The sequence below is a fragment of the Bubalus bubalis genome, chromosome 12 (genome assembly GCF_019923935.1).
Source record: "Bubalus bubalis isolate 160015118507 breed Murrah chromosome 12, NDDB_SH_1, whole genome shotgun sequence".
Classification (NCBI taxonomy): domain Eukaryota; kingdom Metazoa; phylum Chordata; class Mammalia; order Artiodactyla; family Bovidae; genus Bubalus; species Bubalus bubalis.
Genome location: NC_059168.1, coordinates 86,271,771 through 86,294,991, shown reverse-complemented (window position 1 = coordinate 86,294,991; position 23,221 = coordinate 86,271,771). Strand labels below are relative to the sequence as shown.

The window sequence follows — 23,221 nt, the reverse complement described above, 5'->3', positions numbered from 1 at the left end:
ACCTTGGGCTAAGTGTATACCCAGCTCTTTCCCCTAGTAGTTGCTGGTGAGGCCCAGAGACAAAAGACTGGGCATGGAGGGCAGTTCCCATTTGACAATCCACACTGTTTTTCACCCTTCTATATAAGCTCGCTTTACATTTCACATTTATAGCTGGAACCTGGCCTTGTGGGTCACAGGTAAGACCTGTGTGGCAGCAGGCATCCAGACGGTGTCAAGTGAGCCGCAGGTTATAGGGAGGACAGACGTCAAGGTTGTCCCTTCACAATATTAATGTACAGGCTAAACACCGCACTCTGAATTTACCATGTGGACACTGATTTCATACATTTATTGGCATTGTCCAAAATATTGTTTTATTCTTTAATGGAAAAAAGCTATTAATATTCAAATGAAAAGGGTCACATTAAAAAACCTGTATGTAAGAAACAGCCTCCAAGAACATCCAAGCAGCAAGTCAGAGGGAGGGAAAAACGCTTCAACAGCCCATCCGTTTTCTTCAAAATATTACTTGACAGGATACAACTCATTTCACTGGCTACGACAATTCATAGAATTTTTCATTGTTTTCTTGAGACGCACAAGTTCACTGCTGCAGTGTTTTCAAAAGACCAGTCAAGGGTTACTTCTTGGTTAAAAAGGCCACTGGTAGGTTCCTTGGACTGGAAAGGACGTTCCTTCACCACAGGAAAATCTGCTCCCAAGAAAAGAAAGCTGAAGTCTTTGCGGAGCCTCTCACAATTCATCTTTCTCCAGGTCGTCCAGCTCCACGTCACTCAGGTCAATGTCATCTTCCACAGGAAGCTGTGGGACAGAAAACCACGGTCAGGCCCTGCAGGGTCTACACAGAGCCACAGGCAGGCGACCCTGAAGTCTGACGTCTCACTTCACATGGTCAGGCCCTGCAAGGTCTATGTAGAACCACAGGGAGGATGACGCTGAAGTCTGACATCTCACGTCACAGAGCAGTACACTTCCAGCAGTGCTCTGAGCACAACAGCTTCTGCTCACCCAGCTCCTGCTTTTAACCCTGCCTATCAATACAGAGAGAAAACTATCAGTGATTTAACTTGTCCTTTGTGGAGGATGGGCAGAAATGTACTGGAATATATTTAATTTCAAAGCCTGAATTTTGCACTTGTCTCAAAGTTACTGAATTCCAGGTTAAATGTGGGAAAGCAACCTCAGTGAATTTCTCTGGCTGTTTCAGTCATGAACATCCAGTGCTGCACCCAACGACAGGGAGGATGGGATGAAGGGCCTACAGGCCCGAGAAACTGACACTTCAAGGCTAGGCTCATGTCAAAGTTCAGGTCTGAGGGAGGGGTCTTGGGTCACAAGCAGCAAAGCTGGGTCGGGAAAGTCAGAGGCAGGACGGAAGCCCCGAGTCCTGCTCATGGCTCAGCTGCCCTCAGGACTCACCTCGCCATCCTTGCCATCCCAGGGCTCCCTGGTGCTGATGGTGGGGAAAGCACCACCACCTACAGGCGCCGTAGATCCACGCCCAAAAGATAGCTCCCTGAGGGGAAGATGAGGAGAAGATGTGTGTTAACAATGAACAGTTGGTGCCAGTGAAGAAACTACTCTTTGCTCCTGAGAAGTACTTCACGAACTATCTTTTCCATCAGGGACAACAATGTCACTGTATGACAATATAATGCAATTCCTGAGGAAGGCTTTGGCGGCAGATAAAAGCCCGTTACTACCAGTAATTTGAAAAACAGCACAAACATATCTTGCCAAAATACAAGTAAGAGAAAATGATCAAAGTTGATATAGACATGGGTTAGACCAGAATAATACTTGATTAACAAAATTCCACACTAACTTTAGAGCCCAAGGTTTCTCAAGTGCGGCCACTCTCCAAGTTCTGGGCCAGGGAGTCACTTTCCCACCATTCCCTGAACTGCTGTATGGGCAGAACAGAGGGCTTCAGCACAGTCAGTCAGACCCCGTGGGTACCAGACTCATGCAGGCTGGTACCCAGGATGGCTCAATGCCAAGTGCACAGGATGCAAAGGGGCCCGAGAGGAGAGAGGCGGTAGGACCACTTGCTAAGTAAAAGACTTCCATTGCACAGGAAGATGATTCCAAAGCTCTAATTTATGTACATTTATGCTCTGAAATGTGAAAGAGAAAATTACTCTACTTATTGCATACTCTAGCATAATCTAGTTTGGAACCATTACCACAAAAGAACCAAGTAAACAGTTTGACAAAACAAAAACAACTCAAAGAAGGAAGACGTTACCTGAGAAACTCATTAATGCCTTGCTCACTGAACGATCCCTTTAGGAGAGCAAATTTCATCTTGCGTGCGTTAATAGCTGCCATAGCAGGGTAGCCAAACCCTCCAATCCCCAGCGCGTTCTCTAGTTCAGATTGGGCTCCAGCTTCTGTCCACAGCCACCTAGAAAAGTGGATTGATTTTTAGGGTAAAGATCCCTTTTGAATTAATTAGAACCCTATTAGCAGACATTAATTAAAGAGCAAAAGATTACACATCAAATCATTTACAGAATGAGATGGGTATAGAAAAAAAAAAATTAAAAACTAAAGATGAGTTTTTTAAATAACATGTTCCAGATGTGCTCCTAAGTAACCTTGGTTCCTCTCCTGTTTGCTACACCCTAACCCTAAATGGACTGGTCTACCTACAGGACCGTTTCTCCTCCCAGTCCCCAAATTACTGTCCAATAAACCTGATGAATTTTCTCTGTTACCTGAAATCCTATCAGTATCATTTGGGGTTACTGATGTTCTTTGGGCACGTAACAACTTTCTTTAAAAAAAAAAAGTTAAGGATATGTCATAATTCACACATGTAAAAAATGCTCAACCAGACTTCCTGGGTAGCACAGTAGATAAGAATCTGCCTGCCAATGAACACAGGTTCAATCCCTGGTACGGGAAGATACCACATGCCACAGAGCAACTATGCCCATTGTCACAACTACTGAGTCTACATGCTGCAACCACTGAAGCCCATGTCCCTAGGGCTCGTGCTCCCCAACAAGAAAAGCCACTGCAATGAGAAGGCTGCCCACAGTCAGCTCCCTCTACTCATACAAGGGTGAAGGGCAAGGAACCTGGGCACACGGCCTCCTGCAAGCACACGCAAAACTAAGAGAGGGTGTGCAAGGCCTCTGTGTGAGACCTGTATCCACATGATACCTGGGACAGCAGCGGAGACGGAGTACATAGAACAGAAAGATTATACAGTGGAAACAAGAGACGAGCTTTGGTCTAAACATTTGCCAACATCCGGCCCTCACACAGAAGAGGATAAAGAAACATGCCTCTATTTCTGTCTTTATCTAGCCTTCAAGGCTGTGCTAGAATTTAGAATTCAGCTCTGTTACTAATTGTTTTTGCTTGCTAGCCGAGGACTCCAACCACCATTAGAACATGATTCCTATAAGAAAAAGTGTACCATGGTACAAAATAAGATACTTGCGTTGATTTGTTTCTTCCTAGGTGGTAATTATTTTTATATACTAAAAAAACACTGGAAGATGAGCCCCTCAGGTCAGCAGGTGTCCAATATGCTACCAGGGATGAGAGGAGAAATAGCTCCAGAAGGAATGAAGAGGCTGGGCCAAAGTGGAAACAATACTCAGTTGTGGATGTGTCTGGTGGTGAAAGTAGAGTCTGATGCTATAAAGAACAATATTGCATAGGCACCTGGAGTGTTAGGTCCATGAATCAAGGTAAACTGGATGCAGTCAAGCAGGAGATGGCAAGAGTGAACATCAACCATCTTAGGAATCAGTGAACTAAAATGGACTGGAATGGGTGAATTTAATTCAGATGACATTATATCTACTACTATGGGCAAGGACCCCTTAGAAGAAATGGAGTAGCCATCATAGTCAACAAGAGAGTTCAAAATGCAGTACTTGGATGCAATCTCAAAAACAACAGAAGGATGTTGGTTCATTTCCAAGGCAAATCATTCAACATCACAGTAATCCAAGTCTATGCCTTAACCACTAATGCCAAAGAAGCTGAAGTGGACCAGTTCTACAAAGACCTACAAAACCTTCTAGAACTAACACCCAAAAAAGATGTCCTTTTCATCACAGGGGATTGGAATGCAAAAGTAGGAAGTCAAGAGATACCTGGAGTAACAGGCAAGTTTGGCCTTGAAGTACAAACTGAAGCAGGGCAAAGGCTAACAGTTTTGTCAGAATACACTGGTCATGGCAAACACCCCATTCCAACAACACAAGAGACAACTCTACACATGGACATCACCAGATAGTCAATACCAAAATTAGACTGATCGTCTTCTTTGCGGCCAAAGATGGAGAAGCTCTATACAGTCAGCAAAAACAAGACTGGAAGGGACTGGCTCAGATTATGAGCTCCTTATTACAAAATTCAGACTTAAACTGAAGAAAGTAGGGAAAACCACCAGGCCATTTGGCTATGATCTAAACCAAATCACTTATGATTATACAGTGGAGGTGATGAACAGATGCAAGAGATCAGATCTGGTAGACAGAGTGCCTGAAGAATTATGGATGGAGGTACTATATAATACTGTACAGAAGGTGATGACCAAGACCATCCCTAAGAAAAAGAAATGCAAGAAGGCAAAGTGATTGTCTCAGGAGACTTTACAAATAGCTGAGAAAAGAAGCAAAGCAAAAGACAAGGAAGAAAGGGAAAGACAACCCAACTGAATGCAGAGTTCCAGAGAATAGCAAGGGGGAGATAAAAAGCCTTCTTAAGTGAAGACTGCAAAGAAATAGAGGAAAACAATAGAATGAGAAAGACTAGAGATCTCTTGAAGAAAACTGGACATACCAAGGGAATATTTCATACAATGATGGGCACAATAAAGGACAGAAACAGCAAGAACCTAACAGAATGAAGACAATGTGGCACGAATACACAGAAGAACTATACAAAACCTTAATGACCTGGATAACCACAAGGGTATGGTCATTCATCTAGAGCCAGGCATCCTGGAGTGTGAAGTCAAGTGGGCCTTAGGAAGCATCACTATGAACAAAGCTAGTGGAGATGATGGAATTCCAGCTGAGCTATTTCAAATCCTAAAAGATGATGCTGTGAAAGTGATGCACTTAATATGCCAGCAAATTTGGAAAACTCAGCAGTGGCCACACGACTAGAAAAGGTCAGTCTTCATTTCAATCCCAAAAAAGGCAGTGACAAAGAATGTTCAAATCATCATACAACTGTGCTCATTTCACATGCCACCAATGTCATGTTCAAAATCCTTCACAGGCAGACTTTGGCAGTACATGAACCGAGAACTTCCACACGTACCAGCTGGATTTGGAAAAGGCAGAAGAACCAGAGATCAAACTGCCAACATCTGTTGGATCACAGAAAAAGCAAGGGACTTCCTCTGCTTCATTGACTACATTAAAGCCTTTGACTGTGTGGATCACAACAAACTGTGGAAAATTCTCAAAGAGATGGGAATACCAGATCACCTTACCTGCCTCCTGAGAAACTTGTATGCAGGTAAGAAGCAACAGTGAGGACCAGACATGGAACAAAGGACTGCTTCAAAATTAGGAAAGGAGTATGTCAAGGCTGTATATTGTCACCCTGCTTCTTTAACTTAAACACAAAGTATATCATGTGAAATGCCGGCTAGATGAATCCCAAGATGGAATCAAGATTGCAAGAAGTATCAACATTAGATAGGGAGATACCTAAGATACCACTCTTAATGGCAGAAAGTGAAGAGGAACCAAAGAGCCTCTTGATGAGGGTAAAAGAGAAGAGTGAAAACGCTACCTTGAAACTCAATATTCAAAAAACTTAAGATCATGGCATCTGGTCCCATCACTTTAAAGTGTAAACAGTGACAGATTTTATCTTCTTGGGCTCCAAAATCACTGTGAAATGTGACTTCAGCCATGAAATTAAAGGACGCTTGCTCCTTGGAAGGAAAACTAGGACAAACTTAGACAGTATATTAAAAAAGAGAGATACCACTTCGCTGACAAAAATTCCATATTGTCAAAGCTATGTTTTTTTCCAGTAGTCATGTAGATGTGAGAGTTGGACCAAAAGAAGGCTGAGTGCCAAAGAACTGATGCTTTCAAACTGTGGTGCTGGAGAAGATTCTTCAGAGTTCCTTGGACAGCAAGGAGATCAAACCAGCCAATCCTAAAGGAAATCAACCCTCAATACTCATTGGAAGGACTGATGCTGAAGGTGAATTTCCAATACCCTGGCCACCTAATGTGAAGAGCTGACTCACTGAAAAGACCCTGATGCTGGGAAAGACTGAAGGCAGGCGGAGAAGGGGATGACAGAGGATGAGATGGTTGGATGGCATCACTGACTTGATGGCCATGAGTTTGAGCAAACTCTGAGAGATGGCAAAGGACAGGGAAGACTGGCATACTGCAGTCCATGGGATCAAAGTTGGATGCGACTTAGCAACGAACAGCAAAAAACACACCAACGTGAGCAGAGGAACACAGACTACAGGAAACACCGAGGGAACCACTTTCAGGCAGCACTACACTCTCCTTTCCAAATGATCCTGGGACAGTTTGATAACTCACCCCCACATTTTCTTCTTGTATTTGTCCGCCAACTTCAGAAGAACTTCCAAGTAAGAATTTCTGCCTGCAGCTCCTGATTTAAACAGACAAAGATTTTACAGGTAAAAAGAAATGAGTTGGTAAAGTAATTCCATTAAGTGTTCTCAGAGCAGGCAGCACAGAACTAATGGAGAGCGAGCCCCCATTGGCCATACCCGTGTCAAGAATGTGGGGCAGCACGGCCACGACGCAGAGCTGATGTTCCTCACACGTCTTCTTGGCGACGTCCTCGTTGATGATCTGCGGGGCCCAGAACACAATGGGTGTTGGAAGACCATGTGACACAGAACCCACAGGTCTGCTTGAACAGACTGGTCACCGTCATGCTTATTGAAGAGCAAAGTAATTCAAGAGCTAGATAAGGCTCTTCCCAAATAATACTTCCTGTGTGTGCTACAGAAACACAAACGAGAATTCTGTTTTTATCTCTTAGCCATCTATCTGCAGTGGGGGTGAGCCATTTGTATGCACACATGGTCTCTGAAATCAGGATGCCTGGGCACAGCCTCGCTCTGACGTTTAGTCGTTTATACAGGTAAGAAAGACATTAACATGTATTATATATTCTCATGGATTTGAGGCTTTCTTTGCTTCTTCCCCATATGCAAAATGGAGATAAAAACGGTATCCACCTGTAAGTGTTCATAGGAGAATTAAATGAGAAAAATCTACATAAAGGAACAGTGCTCATCACATGGCCAGGTGCTCAATAAATGTTAGCTATTATTTTGAGAATGATAAATGAAAGACTGGATTTAATTTTAATGAAGCGAAGGTACCTTTTGCTTACAGTGCAATTACTTTCGTACTGAAAGTTATGAAAAGCTGCCAATTTACAAGACAAGTTCTCCCCATCTGAAAGTACAAAAACACTCTGAAGAGAACAATTTAAAAAAGAGAAAGAGCTAACTGGCAAAGACAGAAAATGTCTTTACTTCTTTAGTGTGGTCTTTCATCAGACTGGAAAAGCTCTCCTTACTACAGGAGATGAAAAGGTTTACCTCAAGCAGCTCAGGAGGTGGAGCGTTATCAGAAAACAGATCGAGGGCCCGGGAAACAATGTCGGATCTCGTGCGTCCCCCGTCGTAATCCACAGGAGACTCACCTTTCTGAAATATCTTGATTGTAGGGAATCCCCTAATCTATTAAAAATTAAAATTTTGTTGCTGTTTGTTGCAAAGTCATGTCTGACTCTTTGCGACCCCCATGGACTGTAGCCCACTGGGCTCTGTGGTATTTCCCAGGCAAAAATACTAGAGTAGGTTGTCATTTCCTCCTCCAGGAGATCTTCCCAACCCAGGGATCAAACCTGCATCTCCTGCATTGGCAGGTGAATTCTTTACTACTGAGCTACCAGGGAAGCCCCCAAAATAAAATATCAGAGTAGAAATCAAATTAATATTTAATAATAAGTAAGATGATCTTTATGGCTCAAACTACTTTATAGGTAATTTAACGTAACAAAAACACTCCCTGGTCTGCATCAGTGTCTAAGGGGCAGCATGGTCTATTAGTCAGGGGATATTAACAGTCTCACTGCCAGGCTTAGCCAAATCTTATTCAAACGCTGGACATACATCAATATAGTAATATATGTGCTCGAGAACAAAGGGACCAACTTCAGAAGCTGTATGAGTAACCTGTGAAAGCCTGGGGTCACATTAAGCCCATAGGCAGTGCAATGCTGAAAGCAAAACCAAGAAACCTCAACAGTCTTGAGTCCCAGATTTACTGGTTAAGATAGTGAATGAATTCATTTCTTCATTACAAAATGGCTAAATTCCCCTCCCACCTCCTAGGGAGGCCAGGAATACACGATGGAGTGACAGTTGAAAGCAGCGTGTTTCACAGAGAAACCAGCCTCCCAAGCACACTCACCCCGTATCGGCTGGCGAGAACCTGGTTCCCAGTGGCATCCACAGCTGCGAGTTTCACTTTGCCTTTCGTTTGCTCTTTCACCTCTGTAGCGGCCGCGGCCCATTCTGGCTCTAGGCTACAGAAAACACCCTGCACTTTAAAAGGTATGCCAACTCTAGGCACACATACTTTAACTGCTGCGCACATTTCCATCCAGTCCAGTGAAATCACACTTGGGAAACACTCCGTGTGCAGCTTTATGAAAGCTTTGACGCCCCACCCTCCCACCTTGACTTCCCCATCCTTCATCCATCATGCCCCTCCCAACCTGGATGCCAGCTCCCTGCTCATCTCTGAAAACATGACAGAGGAAACACCTGGCACAAATGCTGAGGGTTAACATTCACATAGAGCCGGAACTTTGGGGGAGAACATCTTGGGGATCACCTATGACCTGATTCAGCTCTTCAGAAGTGAGCCAAGTGAACAGACTAAAAGCACTATGACTTAAAAACGTATCTGGTACAAAGCACTTACTTTTTGCAGTGTCCACACCAGGGAGCATAAAACTCAACCATCCAAACATCTTCACTGTCAAGGACATTCTTGTCAAAGTTGTCATCTGTCAGCTCAATCACGTCCTTCTTACTTGAACTGTCACCTCTGCCCTGTCATTTGTGACATTAAACCTTAGGTTACAACTTGGCCAAAAAGAACACTATCACCATTCTAAATATACATATAGCAATAATCAATTCTACATCTTAATAAAGTTTTGAATTCTTCTTTCAAGTGAAAACTATTTTACTCAGATAGGGAACATTCCTTAGTATTATTATTCTTTTTACCTGGCAAACAGTATTTACTTTCAAAGAATTACCAGTACACTGAGTATCACATGTAACGTGCACCTGAACTCTATTTTTGCTACCTTCATTAAGAGAAACCCCAGCGTGGCTCACAGAACCACCTTAGTAACATTGTTCTCATTCAGAACCACACTGGTTCATCCTGGATACCTACAGTTCAGATAAAGTCCCTACTACTTGAGAAAGCTAAAAACAACACTTAACCCTCTTATCTTTTCAAAGCATCTTCTTTAATACTAAACCTATAAAGCAGTCAGAATTGGTATAATGCTTTCTGTTGCCGGGACGAAAAGCCATCCGTGTTGGAAAGACAACCTGTGCTCATTAAATGTCTTAAGTTTGAGATAAAAGGCATGAAATCTCTGGTAAGCTAGGTCTGTATAAAGAAGCTACTCTTACTGGTCTCCTAGGAATGAAGGGCTGTTTTTATTATGTGTGCAGGCAGACCTTGGAGATCCTGTTGATTTGGTTCCAGACCACTGCAGTAAAGCAAGCATCGCAATAAAGCAACTCATGAATTTCTTGGGTTTCCTGGTGCACATAAAAGTTATGTTCACACTATATTGTAGCCTATAATTTTCATACCGTAGTCTATTCAGTGTGTAATAGCATTATGTCTAAAAGACAATAAATATCTTAATTCAAAAATATGTTAGTGCTAAAAAATGCTAACCCTCATTTGAGTCTCTAGCAAGTCATAATTTCTTTGTAATAGCAACATCAAAGATCATAGATCACCATAATTATAACAAAAAACTTTTGAAATACTCCAAGAATTACCAAAATGTGACAGGATGAGCAAACGCTATTGAAAAAATGGCACCGACAGACTTGCTTGATGCAGGGTTGCCATAAATCTTCACTTTGTAAAAAATGCAATGATTTGAGAAGTGCAATACAATGAGATGTGCCTGCATGTATCAGGAAGAATTCAATGCCTTTTCACAAAAACATAAGTACATCATGGTTAAAATCCACATTTCATACAAGGAGATCTAATATATCCATCTAGAGAACAGGAATCTTCTTCCCTATCCAGCTGTGTATGTGTGGTGTGCACGCATGCTCAGTTGTGTCTGACTCTTTCTGGCCCCAGCAGGCTTGCTTCTCTGTCCATGGGATTTTCCAGGGAAGAATACTGGAGTAGGTTGCCATTTCCTACTCCAGGATATCTTCCTGACTTACGGATTGAACCAACATCTCTTATGTCTCCTGCACTGGCAGGCATTCTTGACCACTAGTACCACCTTGGCTCTCTATCCAATTATGTATGAATAAAACGTCCAGGGATTTCAGCCTGACTGCCCCAGACACAGGCCAAGAGGCCATCCAAATTTCATCCGTGTTTGCCCAAAGTTGACCTGGACAAGAGCATATCTCCCTCTCACCACTTTGGAACTACAAACACCATGGAGGCCAGAGTTCAGCTTCTGGGGCCTGAAGTTCTTTCTCTCTTGCTGTCTTCCAAACTCTTCTACTTAGGCCCAGGGCTAAGGAAGCCATTGCGGGGCCTGGTTCTTGGCCTGCAGCTCAGCTGTGGTGGACGCCCCAAGAAGCAGAGACCTCAGGGGGCCACATGAGCAGCTCTGACTCCCTCTGCAGTCACTTGACTCAACCTCCTCTTATTATTATTATTTTTCAAACTCAAAGTCCACCAATTTAAACCACTTTTAAAAATAATCATCTTCTTTGCAGAGTTTCCTTGGTGGCTCAGCTGGTAAAGAATCCGCTCGCAATGCGGGAGACCTGGGTTCGATCTCTGGGTTGGGAAGATCCCCTGGAGAAGGGAACAACTACCCACTCCAGTATTCTGGCCTGGGGAATTCCATGGAATTCCAAGCCCACTAATGTATGGGCTTGCCAAGAGCTGGACACAACTGAGCGACTTTCACTTTCATGCCCAGTTTACAATCAGGCTTCAAGATCGTGACACACGTTAAAAACTGACATTATACAGAGCCTTACTTGTTTTCCAGAGCTGTAGCCACTGCCCCGGCCGCCAAGGCGGTCTTTCACAAGCTGGCGTAGAGCACTGAGGGCAGCGTCCACGATGGCTTCACCAGTTCTGCCACCTGCAGGGAGACAGGGGCATCAGGTGAAGAGCAGTGGGCAGGCTGAGTGTCTATATCTGATGCTAGCTAAAGACTGGAACAGACATGTCTGTCAGCTTCATCTGGTGTTCAAATAGACCTAACAACTCGAGTGTCTTTAAGACAGGACCAATTTCTTCTAGGATGTCATTTCCTGCTTAAACTTTACCCTGGGAAAACTAATTCCTCTTCTTCAGTTTTAGGTTATTAGTGTGAACAAGGACATTCCGTTCACCCTCAAATACCATCTACTATTGAGAATAGTTCACTGCAATGTCTACTGAATGTGTAACATGTACACAGATGAAAAAGGTTATCTAGTTAACAGAGCAGGATAAATTTCTAAACACAAAGTACCAAATGAGGGGAATGGAAAAAACTATTTAAATGAGATTAATGGACAGAAAGGACTGGACAAAGGAGGATACGAGGCATCTGAAGCTAAGAAACTGGAAAGCAACCTACTTCCTTCTACCTTGTTTAAAACACAGTTATTCTGGGCTTTGAGGTTCTGTAGCTGAACTTGCTCTTAATTTCAATCCCTGTATTTACAACAGTGACAACAGCCTTGAGACGTTTACCAAAAGCTATGTGCTCAAGAACAAGTCAGGAGACTCTTGATTTACTCAGAAGAAAATGGACAATATATGCCTTGAAATTATCAGAGTTCAAAGGCAAAACTAATAAAATCTCTTCAGAAAGTTTTTTCTTTCTTCTTTATTAGAGTTTTCCAATCAAACTGCCCAGGAAGAGATAAAGACTTCTAACACTTCAGACCTGACATTAGAAAGAAAATACAGCACAGCAGCACTCAAGAGTGTGTTCAGATCATCGTCTACTACATCCTGGCTGAGATGTAGTGACCAAGCATGCCGATTACTAAGATAGGCAGGCAGGCAGACCTCAACATAAAAACAGCCTTCTGCTCCTTATCTACTGCAGACAGCCCACTTTCTGAGTCAGTGCCCCTCCCAAAAATCTCTACCTAGAAGTACAGAAAATCAAGAAATACACTAGGGATAAAGAGAGGGTTTTCTCATTCTTGACCAAAGGCGAGCAAATGCTTCCTGCAGAAGATCAAACAGTCATTATTTTTGGCTTTGCAGGCCACACTGCTTGTTGTAGCCACTTGACTCTGCTGTCTTACTGTGGAAGTAGCCATAGACAACACCAGTGAAAAAGCATGAGTGTTTTGAAAACTTATTTACAAAAACAAGCAGCAGACCAAATGCTAACCCCTGCTCTAAACATTCAATTTTCACAAATTAGCAAAATTAAAAAATTATATTCCAAAGCAGAAAAGCAGGTGTTTACTAAGAAAATTGAAACTTTGTTTTATGGAGTTTTAGAGCTATCTTCAATAGGATACCTATTTGTGACATCTTAAATAACAGGCGACTCTATAAAAGAACAGCTGACTAAAGTAACATTTAAGTCTTGACAGTCTGGAGCCAGAGTCCTCTCCAGCTGCTTCAGTACCTTACAGCAGATATAACTACCTCATCTATAAAAAGGAGAACATGCAGGACTCCTTCATTATCAACAGTTTAAAAGACTAAATAATAGCTTCAATAATTCAAATACTATATATATTTACAAGACTTGAAGATTCATGGGCAAAACACTCCATGGTAATATCAACAGTTCAAAATGACTTTCCAGTTACAGGGCTTTCTTTTCCCAGTCTTATGCTCGAACTCCTAACAGTGAAGGGATGAGCAATTGGAGCAAGAAAACACTTGCAGATCTTTAAAAATACTATATAATTATAGAAACTTATTAAATAGTAAGTAATGAGTAAAATATCTTCTTGTTGTTTAGTTGCTAAGTTGTGTTCAACTCTTTGCGACCCCATGGACTGTAGTCCGTGAGGTTCCTCTGTTCATGAGATTCCCCAGGCAAGAATACTGGGGTGGTCTGTCATTTCCTTCTCCAGATAAAATATTGAGTAACTAGTATTTTTTTAAAAAAAAAACTAACGAGAAAGAGGGAAGCACAAAACATCACTACTCTATCATTGCTAAGGCCATGTGGTCTAAGCTAGCATAAGCAATAATAATAAAAAAAAACCTCTCACCTGTTTGACACGTTTAATCTCTGAGCAACTCAGATGATGCAGGAAATTACAGATCAGGAAATTCAGGCACAAGGCAGGTGAGAAACTTGCAGGCAGCAGGGCCAACAGGTTACAGAATCCCAGGTTCTCTATCTGGTCCTACCCTCTCATTAAAATTCCAACCAAGGGCATGAAGTAATTAGGAAAAGTTCTTACCCTGATAATCTTCTGGTTTGTTTTTGTTGGATCCAAAAATCTTAATGGTAGGAAATCCCTGAACACCATACTGACCCCCTAGGGACTGATGTTTGTCTGCGTCAACTGCACCAACTTTGACAACATCCTGGGGAAACACAGAAGGAATACCTGTTTTTCTTTCAACCAGAGCAGACTCCACAAGAACCCATCATCTGATGATGCAAACTCAGAGAGGAGATAATAAAGGGCAGGGTCCTATTTGCCAACAGAATTGATGACAGCTGTAGCCTGGGAAATCAATCCTAAATGGAGGGCTGGACAACAGGTGAGTCAGCCTGTGAGGAAACTCAGCTGCTCCCAGAAATAGCCCGACTAAGCACAATTATGCCACTTCACTGAGAAACAGAATTAACGAAAATGGACAAGACAAAATTAGAATGTACAGTATCCCCTTGTTCCCTACATAATCTTGGAAGCAGAACAAGAGTACTGGGCTTCAACATGCAAACTGACCTCCTACTGTACATTAAGCCCATTTGCTTAAACTTATTTCAACATACACAGGTGAACACGAACATCCCAGAAACTCACTTTCAAGGCAGTTGCTGCTTTCTTCCATTCTGGTGTTAACCTCTGGCAGTGGCCACACCTTGCAGGGGATGAAAACACAAGGAAACAGTCAGTCTTTGATTCCAATTCGAGAAACACTCCCCAGTGATCTCCTGAGTGCCATGGACTGAGGGTGGGGGCTTGCAGGGAGAACAGCACTAAAAAAAGACATGACTGGTGACCAGAAGGAGCTCACTGTTGTGATTTCACTATGATCTTTTTTTTTTTTAAATCATAATAAAAAACCTTCCAAATTACTGCTGAGTTAAATTATATTTAAACAGTTTAAACAAATACTATCATTTGTAACTCCATCCCTGAGGGGGAACATCAGTGTTTACCTTGCCGAGTGTGCCTCAAGTGTGGTCTGAGTTCTATGCTAAGCAAAATGCAGATTCTGAGACCCCAAGGAATCAGAGTTCCTAGAGAAGGGGTTCAGGAACCTGTCTTTAATGAGTCCCACTAGTGATTCTTCAATCTATTAAGGTTTGATAGCCCCGATATAGTCCAGAATTTTCATCTTTATAGATGATACGACTGTTTCAGAGCCTGGATCTGTGGGGCCTGCGTCTTAATGTTCTGTAGCTCCCATGGCAGCTTGTGGAGTTAAAATGCACATGCAATCTCAAGTCAGTAAGGCTAAGGAGTGAAAAGCCTTGACACCACAAGGTGGTGTTAAAAGAACAAGAGTGGGACAGAGACACACAAGGAAAAATACTCTTCATCTTTTAGGTACTAGTTGGGAAAAATTACTGTGAAATGTAACACACAGACAAGTGCTTTAAAAAAAATTATATATACAAAAACCTATCAGTCATCCAGGTTACAGGCAGCTGTATTTTCATCCCTGTATAATGCCCATGTATGAAGACAGCATAGCTAGTTTAACTACAGGTGACTATTTCCTTTTTTAAACAGTCAATTTTCTTCTAATTAGGTCTCTAAGCACCTAATGAGCCAATGCACGTGCCAGGACCATGAAGCGCGTTCTTCACACAGGATTTCATTTCATCAGCACAGCCACCCTGCAGGCAGGCTTTGTGGTCATTTTCATTCTACAGATGATGAAACAGAGCCTGAGAAGGTAAGAAACCCTTCCAATGTCACCCAGTGACGGAGCTGCCCGACAGTCTTCCTGGCTCCAGACCCCACGCTCTTAGTCAGTATGTAACATCACCTCCCATGGGGGCCTAAGCATAACCCAATAGTTTAGAAGTCAAGATCTTTTAGCGAAGTGCCCTGAAATGCTGATTCTACCCACTCCCTACACAGTACATTTTGCTATTCAGGTAAGCTACTTGGAAATCGAGGAGTCAAAATTTTACAGGGCTTTGTGCCTCTTTAATTTCAATTTGTTCTAATGAAGGAAGGACTTAAATCAGAGATTGTCAGAGTACATACACCCTGTAATTTCAATGTTAAGCAATATAAAGACAGATCAAAATGCCACAAATATAAATATAGCAGCATACCCTATAACTCAGGGGTTTTTCACTGGGGTCCACGGATCTCCAAAGGGCTAGTGGACAAAAACTTAAGGGCTCTGTAAGCTTTGATGGGGGGGAAATCCTCTATTTTCATTAACTTATAATTAAAATTTAGGATTTCTTTCAATAAACAGTAATAACATATCATAGTGGGTTAGTACTTGTGACTCTGTCAAAAATAAAAATCACAGCTGTTTTCTCACCACCACTATAGTTGGTGCAAGTTTCTTTCAACATCATTTACGTTCATCACCATTTCGGAATTATGGTAGCTAGCTGTTAAAATCGGAGAAGGCAATGGCACCACACTCCAGTACTCTTGCCTGGAAAATCCCAGGGACGGAGGAGCCTGGTGGGCTGCAGTCCATGGGGTCGCTAAGAGTCGGACACGACTGAGCGAATTCACGTTCACTTTTCACTTTCATGCATTGGAGAAGGAAATGGCAACCCACTCCAGTGTTCTTGACTGGAGAATCCCAGGGATGGGGGAGCCTGGTGGGCTGCCGTTTGTAGGGTTGCACAGAGTCGGACACGGCTGATGCAGCTTAGCAGCTGTTAAAATCTGCTGCTGGACCTTGGTATTTATAGTCTCTGTAAATGAGGACTACAAAACCATATCAAGATTTACTTTGATAGTTTAATAATCTTATTCCAATATTTCAGGTTTCCTTTGTGATCCCATAGCTTTTATTCTATGCATGTAAAACTTTTATTCTAAGGAGGAACTCATAGTCTTCACCAAGCTGCCAAAGTTCAAACACACTGAGAAGTTAAAAGCACACTCTCTAATGAGACATTCTCTCATCCAGGACACTATGAAGCAAAACTTTGCCAGTTAACAATAATAATTAACTACTTGATCCAGAACCTTCTCAAGCATGCTGACTGGTTTTGTTTTGAAATGAGGTATATTTTCATATACTGCAGCTCCCCCAAAGCAAGGTAAATTACTAATGCCATAAATGACAAAAAATATCAAACTTGTAAAAGCTGCATACAAAGGCATTCAACAGTATTAAGCCTGTAGAACTGCCATTTGTACCTTTACTAAAATGAATGAACAAACCTATACAGAATTCTTATTTGGATAACAAAGAAAAACAAAAGGAATAAAAAAAAAAAGGTATGAAGATGAACAGTATTTTCATAATGTAGTAACATAAACTTTTAAAGTAAAGGATTTTACCATGATTTGCTACACTGAACTGGTACTAAGTTTCTAAAACTGTTTTCTTTTTCCAAAGAAAAAACTGAAAAGCAATAAAGGAAAACCTTTCATCAGGCATTGCCTAAAAAGTGCCAGCGCAAGGACGGTCTGCACGAATCCCACTCGCTGCCCTGCCTCTCCGAGGACTCTGGACCTCCAGTCAGCGCCCAGCGCGCCTCAGATACAGCTGGTGGTGCTCCACCTCCTCCAGGCGCTTGTCACCTGCAGTTTGTAGCAGTGACAGTCTCATGCCTATTCTGCACTGATTCCACTGATCTGTTTCCACACGTTTATTTGTTGGGGCTTTGGTTTTGTTTTCAGTAAGTATTTTAACTACATAAATGAGCAGTGCAATACTGTGTATTTTGACTGTGTAGATGACCCTTGAATAAGGAGAGTTACAGGTGCTGCTGACCTGCTGCAGTCGAAAATCCACATGTAACTTTCTAGTCAGCCCCCTGTATCCACGGATTCAACCACAGCGAATCGTGTAACAATGGAGTACAAATTTGTTGGGGGAAAAAAAAAAGCCCACATTTAAGTGACTTGCACAGTTGTATCTTCACTGCAGAAGGTTTCTTTTTTCCCCCCAGAAGTAGATGCAAAGCAAGAGAAGAATTTATCTTCAGCCCACTTACATTGTCCTAAAGACCAGCTAAGTGTGTCTTCCTAAAATTCCTTCTTTCTTGCAACTATTAGCTACTTCCAGCATTTTTCCGTAACTGACTCAAACTCTGCACCCTGTAAGAATCAATCAACTTTTTCCCTCTTATGTCTTTTACTTTTTACCATTATGAGACTTCTTTTCATTAGCATTACCTGGATATGTCCTCTACCTCTTTTAAACCATCAGTAAATTAGGTAAACAAGATGGTTCAACTGACAACTATTTCATAACTACTTACCACGGAGCATAAAACTCTACAAGCCACAAACTGTCACTCTGAATAACTTCTCGGTTGAAGTTTGAGGGGGTTAATTCAATTACATCATCACTAGACGAATACAGACCATTAACTGTTATGAAGAGGGTACAGCTCATCAGACCTGGAATGACAAGAAACGTACCATCAATAGCAGGGTTCACGCTCTGACTGGAAAAGTTCTTTTCAACTAACCCAGGCCTTTCACACAGAGGACAGCTTGGGTCAGCTCTCTCCTAGCCCCCTCCTTCCTCCACTCCCCCACTTTCAGCCTGGCTACTGTTGGAGCTCCTGGGATTTTACTCTCTCTGGGGCAGTGCTAAACAAGAAGGGAACAGAAGGCCCACACCCTCATCTCTTGGAGCTGTGTTGGGAACAGATTTAAATACTATTCTTGGTGCTTTCCCTATGCTAACACCTTCATTCTGTACAACCACACTCTACGAGGCAGGGCTATTACTGCCATCTTCTGGGCAAGGGTGCTGAAAAACTGGGACGTTCCATCCAACTCTGAAACCCTGGATAATCCACTCACTATTTCTTGCGTTATTCAAATGCATTATTAGCATGCTATTTTTATTAAAAGCTTTTTGACGGGAAAAATAATTATTTGACTCTTCGACCAGACTGTGACTCTCTTAGGGACGATGATCTTTTTTTAAGCATCTTTCTTGCTACTAACGTTATCCATGGCATATCATCCATCAGGCACTCACAGCGCTGCTGGATGAGCTCTGAATGTTCACCTGAACTGACAAAGGGAGGGCAGACAGTCTACCTCATTGTTAACAATTTAGCCACACTGTGGACCAAATATATTTCTCTGGCTACTCATATGCCACCTTAGTCACAATTTCATATGCTTACTTTGTAGACAGGATTTAGATTTCACATGGAACTTTTTAAATAACCCAGTGGTAAACTTCAAGAAGGAGTGCATACTGATGTCAATTGTTCTATTGCTCAATCCTCCACTAAGACATTCTGAATTTTCAAATCGCTTTCAAATACATTGGATCCACTTGATTTTTCACAGCACTACTAACTAGAACGTGAGAATCATCCTGATTTTGGAAACACAGGCAGATAGAGATTAAATGGCCCATCTACAGCCACACCTAAAACTGGTGGAGCAGCTCTGACTCCTATTTTCAAGCTCTATCAATTAAACCATGTTGTCTTTTCAGTTCTCAAGATAAAAAGGTTTAGTATGCCATGGCCATTAATATCAATCACACTGCTTGAGAACACCGCATCTGAATTACAAATACGACTAGCCCTGTAGGAACTTCACCGTGAACTCTACCACATTGTAGGAACTTCACTGCAAACTCTACTAACAGTGATGTGATGCCTCTAAAGGTTATCATGCAATGGGTATGATCAGATTTGCTTTCTATAGAGTCTTCTGGCTGCAATGTGAACAGGGGATGGAGAATTATCAGGAGAGTGGTTTCACATAAACCGAGGGCAAGATGAAATGAACTACAGTAACAAAGGCTACCGGGAGGTCAAGAAGCCACGGCTGAAAACTGCCTACTGGATATATAATGACAGAGAGGTCCCCAGGGGCCCTGGGCAGTCGTGGTAGAGAAGCGAAAGTAAGCAGCAGTAAGGCTGCACAAGGTTAGAGAAAGCAGGAGGGAACAAGCTGGTGACAATAATACAGTATCTTTTAAAATAGGTTTCTTATAAAGAGCAGGAGACACCAAGTCAATGTGGGATAAAAGGAAGTTTTCTTTTCAAGGATGGGAGTGATATGAGCATGAAGGGAAGAAATATGTGGAGCAGCAGAGACTACTACAGGGAATAATGGAACAAAATGCCTGAATTACGAGGAGGGGAGTAAACCCAGAGTCAGAGAGAGGGGTATCTTGCCACAGGATGAACTCCTCTTCCATTTCAAGAGGTGGGGAAGGGTGAGTGTGGACGGAGGTCAAGCCAACCAAAGAGAGGCTCCCTTTATAACTGCAGGTCAATACAGCAGCCACTAGCCACATGGGGCTACCCCAAAGGGAGGCGTGCTGGAGGTATAAAAAGCACACTGAATCTCAAAGACTTGATGGGGAAAAGAGCAAATTATCTCAGTATTTCTGATATTGATTTCCTCGAGATATTTTAGATATAATGGATAAATAAATATATATTAAAATTAATCTCACCGACTTCTTTTTGTCTTTTAAATATGGCTACCAGAAAATTTTAAGTTACCACATAAATTTAGCATTATATTTCTACTGGGTGGTGCCACTTAATAATCTTTTCTTTGCTGCAGAAAAGATCAGAGATGGACACATTCACTAAAGCAAGTAAATCAAGAACCTAAGTAGAGACCATCCTAATTGTCAGTAAGCTTGAGAATAAAACTGGTCTTGGAAAATCTTCTATGGATTTTAAATATATTTATCTTCTTTAAAGAAAAAAACCTGTATGAATTGTTATTTATTCAATATATTGAGCTCCTTGCAAAATTTTCAAAAATAAAAAAAGCAAGAAAAAAAACTATCAACAGTCCTGCTTAGAATGAATTACTAATATTTTGGTAGATATTGTAGCTGACATCTCTCTACATCATACAGAGATTTAAAATTTTATATAAATGTCATCTTATTATACATTCCTTTTTGTAACCTTTTTCACTCAAAATAAAATACGTTTTCTACTAAGTAGCCCCCATGTAACCATTTTTAATGGCTGTATCATGTTCCTAATCCACTACTGACATAATTCGATGGTTTCCATATTTTTTTCTAGTAAGAGGCTAATGCTAAAAATTCTATTTATTCTCAAATAAATTTGATTATTTCCCTAAGAAAAAATCTTACAAGGGAGATGGGGTATGGCTACCATTGTGATATATGTATCTGTTCAACTAGCCTCCAAAAATTGACATCTCAACTAAGAATAACACTTATAAGACACTACATACCGTTAACTCATTTACTCTACGTGGTATGTGTCATCATGCCCATTTTTAGCCCAGGAAATGGAAACACAGAAAAGGTAACTTGCCTAAGGCCACATAACTAAAGAGTAACTAGGTACCCATCCCCAAATTTTAACCAAAGGACTGGACCCTGCAGGAGTAAACCCCAGAAGGGGCGTTCTACAGACCATGCAGGGGAATCGGGTTCTTTCTCTTCTCCTGTCAATCGGGAGGAACAGTGAAGAAGGCACTCTCCTCTTCATGCTGTTCCAAGAAGGTTGGAGTCATTAATGAGTGAAACAGTCATTAAAACATCCTATAAACAGTGATTTTGTTTAATTGTTCACCTCAGGAATGTGGTAGGAAGATAGGCATGCCTAATGACACTCAATATAACATAAACTTCAGCTTTTTTTCCCTCTAGTAATGGTGCTGGACTTTTGTAACTTTCTATAAAGTGGCCTGGATCTCACAAGAGCACCCTCCCACTATAATGGGTATCAGTGGAAATGTCTTGATAAAGGTTCAATAACTAAATTCTTTAAGAGGCAGTAAGACCTAGTAGGGTCAAAAGGAAATCAAACATGCTACTCCAAAAGCATTAAAAGGTGTACAAAACCCAACAGCAATAACAGCAGTCAGTAACTACCTCCTACAAAAACACTCGGGCCACTTAAAATGATAAGAGTAGGTCAATGTTGATCGATAATGATCTGTTTCTAATATTTACATGGTCATTCCACTCACTGATAACGAGCACCAATGGGAAATTGGAACATCCAAGTATCTAGAAGCTTTGTGAGCAGATGGTTTTGCCATCTGTGGCCTCCCATTATTCCCCAACAGTAGTTAAGGATGCTATAAATCTACATTAGTAACCTCTCTGTACCTCACCTGCTAGCAAGAGTACATGGTCCCAAAAAAGTCATCTAGAAACCTAGAGGGCGCCCCAAAAGGCTGACTACCTTAAAATAATGAGTCAACTGAAAGAATCATAGATGCTTTCAGAGCCCTGTCTGAATTCACTTGCAGGCAACTAAACAGAAACTAAGTTCTTCGCTCCTCATCTATTATCTCTACAGTAATATGGCAAATATTTCTATCTTGCTTTCTCTCTTTAGGTGTAAATATATATATATACAAACTCCTTAATCCCGAGAACAACGCTAGGGAGTACAAGCCCAGAGTGGTTAAGTAACTAGCTCCCAGTCACCCAGATAGTAGATTCGGGGGACCGAGGCTGGGACTCATACCTTGCTCTCTGGACCAGCGTGCTCAGGTACCCACTGTTACAGCGCCTTGATTGGGACCAAGAGGGCCCAGGGAAGGAAGGGGATCCTCCATCTCACTACTGAAGTCGCTAAGACATTTACCGTAGTCTGGGTTCGATTTAGTTCTGAAAAGTTCAATCACATCTAAAGTGCTCTTACATCGTGAAACCCGCCTTAAGAAGGTATGGTGCCTTTGAAGGAAACTTCTGATCGATTTCAGGACTGGGTTTTGATATTTCAGGTTTTTTACAAGTGGGAATTCCATAAAACAAGTGGTGAGGGCAAGCTGCAGTATGAGGAGCCTGTGACTCCCCCCGAACACTCGAGGCCCAGAACAAGGTCCCCCTTCCAGGTGCCCCACCCCCATCCCAATACCCAGCCACGGTCAGGGACGAGCCATAGTCGGTCTCGGGGGGCTCGATCGCAGCTCCCGGCCTTCGCTCACACCCCGCCCGCCCCTTCACAAGAGCCCGGCGTCCGGCACTCGGACCCCGGCTCGGGGCCGTCCCCAGCGCCCCGGGTTCGCGATCAGCCTCGGGGCTCCCTCGCGCACACGCTCCACCCCCAACCCCAGCCCAGGTGGGATGCGGTCGCCCCCCGCCAAGGGCTCCCTCACCTTCCCGCGCGCCCCACACGTCTGCTGGAGGGCCAGCGCAGGGTGGGGGCAGGGGAGGGGAAGCTCGGGTCAAGGACAGTCTCAGCTCGCGGAGCTCCCCCACCGCCGCCGGGGCTGCCTCTGCGGCATTCTCCGCGAGGACCCGGCCCGCGACCCTCCTCGCCAGCGCGGGGCCCGGGCAAGGCCAGGCGCCCGCTTGCTCCCCGGGCCTCTCAGGCTGTTCCCCTCACCTCACCCCCCGGCCTCCCGGACGAGGAGGCCCAAGCCTACCAAGCACCAGGCGAGCCATGCTGAGCGCCCGCGCCGCCACACACGCCAGCAGCCGCCTCACCGCCGCGCCGCGCCCCCGCCGCCCCTCGTACCGCCCTCGGCTCGCGAGGTAAGCGCGGGGCGGGGCGGCAGAGGCGGGCCGGAAGACGCTCGCCAAGCCGTGGCCGCGGCTTATTGGTCCGGGCAGACTTCGTTCATTTGCATAGCCAATGAGAGGCGGCCGGGTAGAGGTTACCGGTTTGGGTT

The 23,221-nt window shown here is 42.9% G+C and overlaps 1 protein-coding gene across 1 annotated transcript; it reads right to left on the bottom strand.

Moving 5' to 3' along the window:
• Positions 1-301: 301 nt before the first annotated feature.
• PDIA6 (protein disulfide isomerase family A member 6) lies at positions 302-23,130 on the bottom strand. Its single transcript, XM_006073766.3, has 13 exons — positions 22,976-23,130; positions 17,875-18,016; positions 14,258-14,315; positions 13,685-13,811; positions 11,288-11,394; positions 8,991-9,121; positions 8,475-8,589; positions 7,598-7,738; positions 6,752-6,836; positions 6,558-6,630; positions 2,252-2,410; positions 1,423-1,519; positions 302-804 (listed from the first exon to the last, which is right to left on the bottom strand). Exons 1-13 carry the CDS (start codon positions 22,992-22,994, stop codon positions 736-738), a joined length of 1,323 nt encoding a protein of 440 aa, XP_006073828.2. The 5' UTR covers positions 22,995-23,130; the 3' UTR covers positions 302-735.
• Between the last annotated feature and the right edge of the window lie 91 nt (positions 23,131-23,221).

Coding starts and splice junctions, on each gene's coding strand:
- PDIA6 (XM_006073766.3), bottom strand. Junction 9,122..11,287: donor GCTACAGCTCTGGAAAACAA/GTAAGGCTCTGT, acceptor CACAAATGACAG/GGCAGAGGTGACAGTTCAAG. Junction 805..1,422: donor GGGATGGCAAGGATGGCGAG/GTGAGTCCTGAG, acceptor TCTGTCCCACAG/CTTCCTGTGGAAGATGACAT.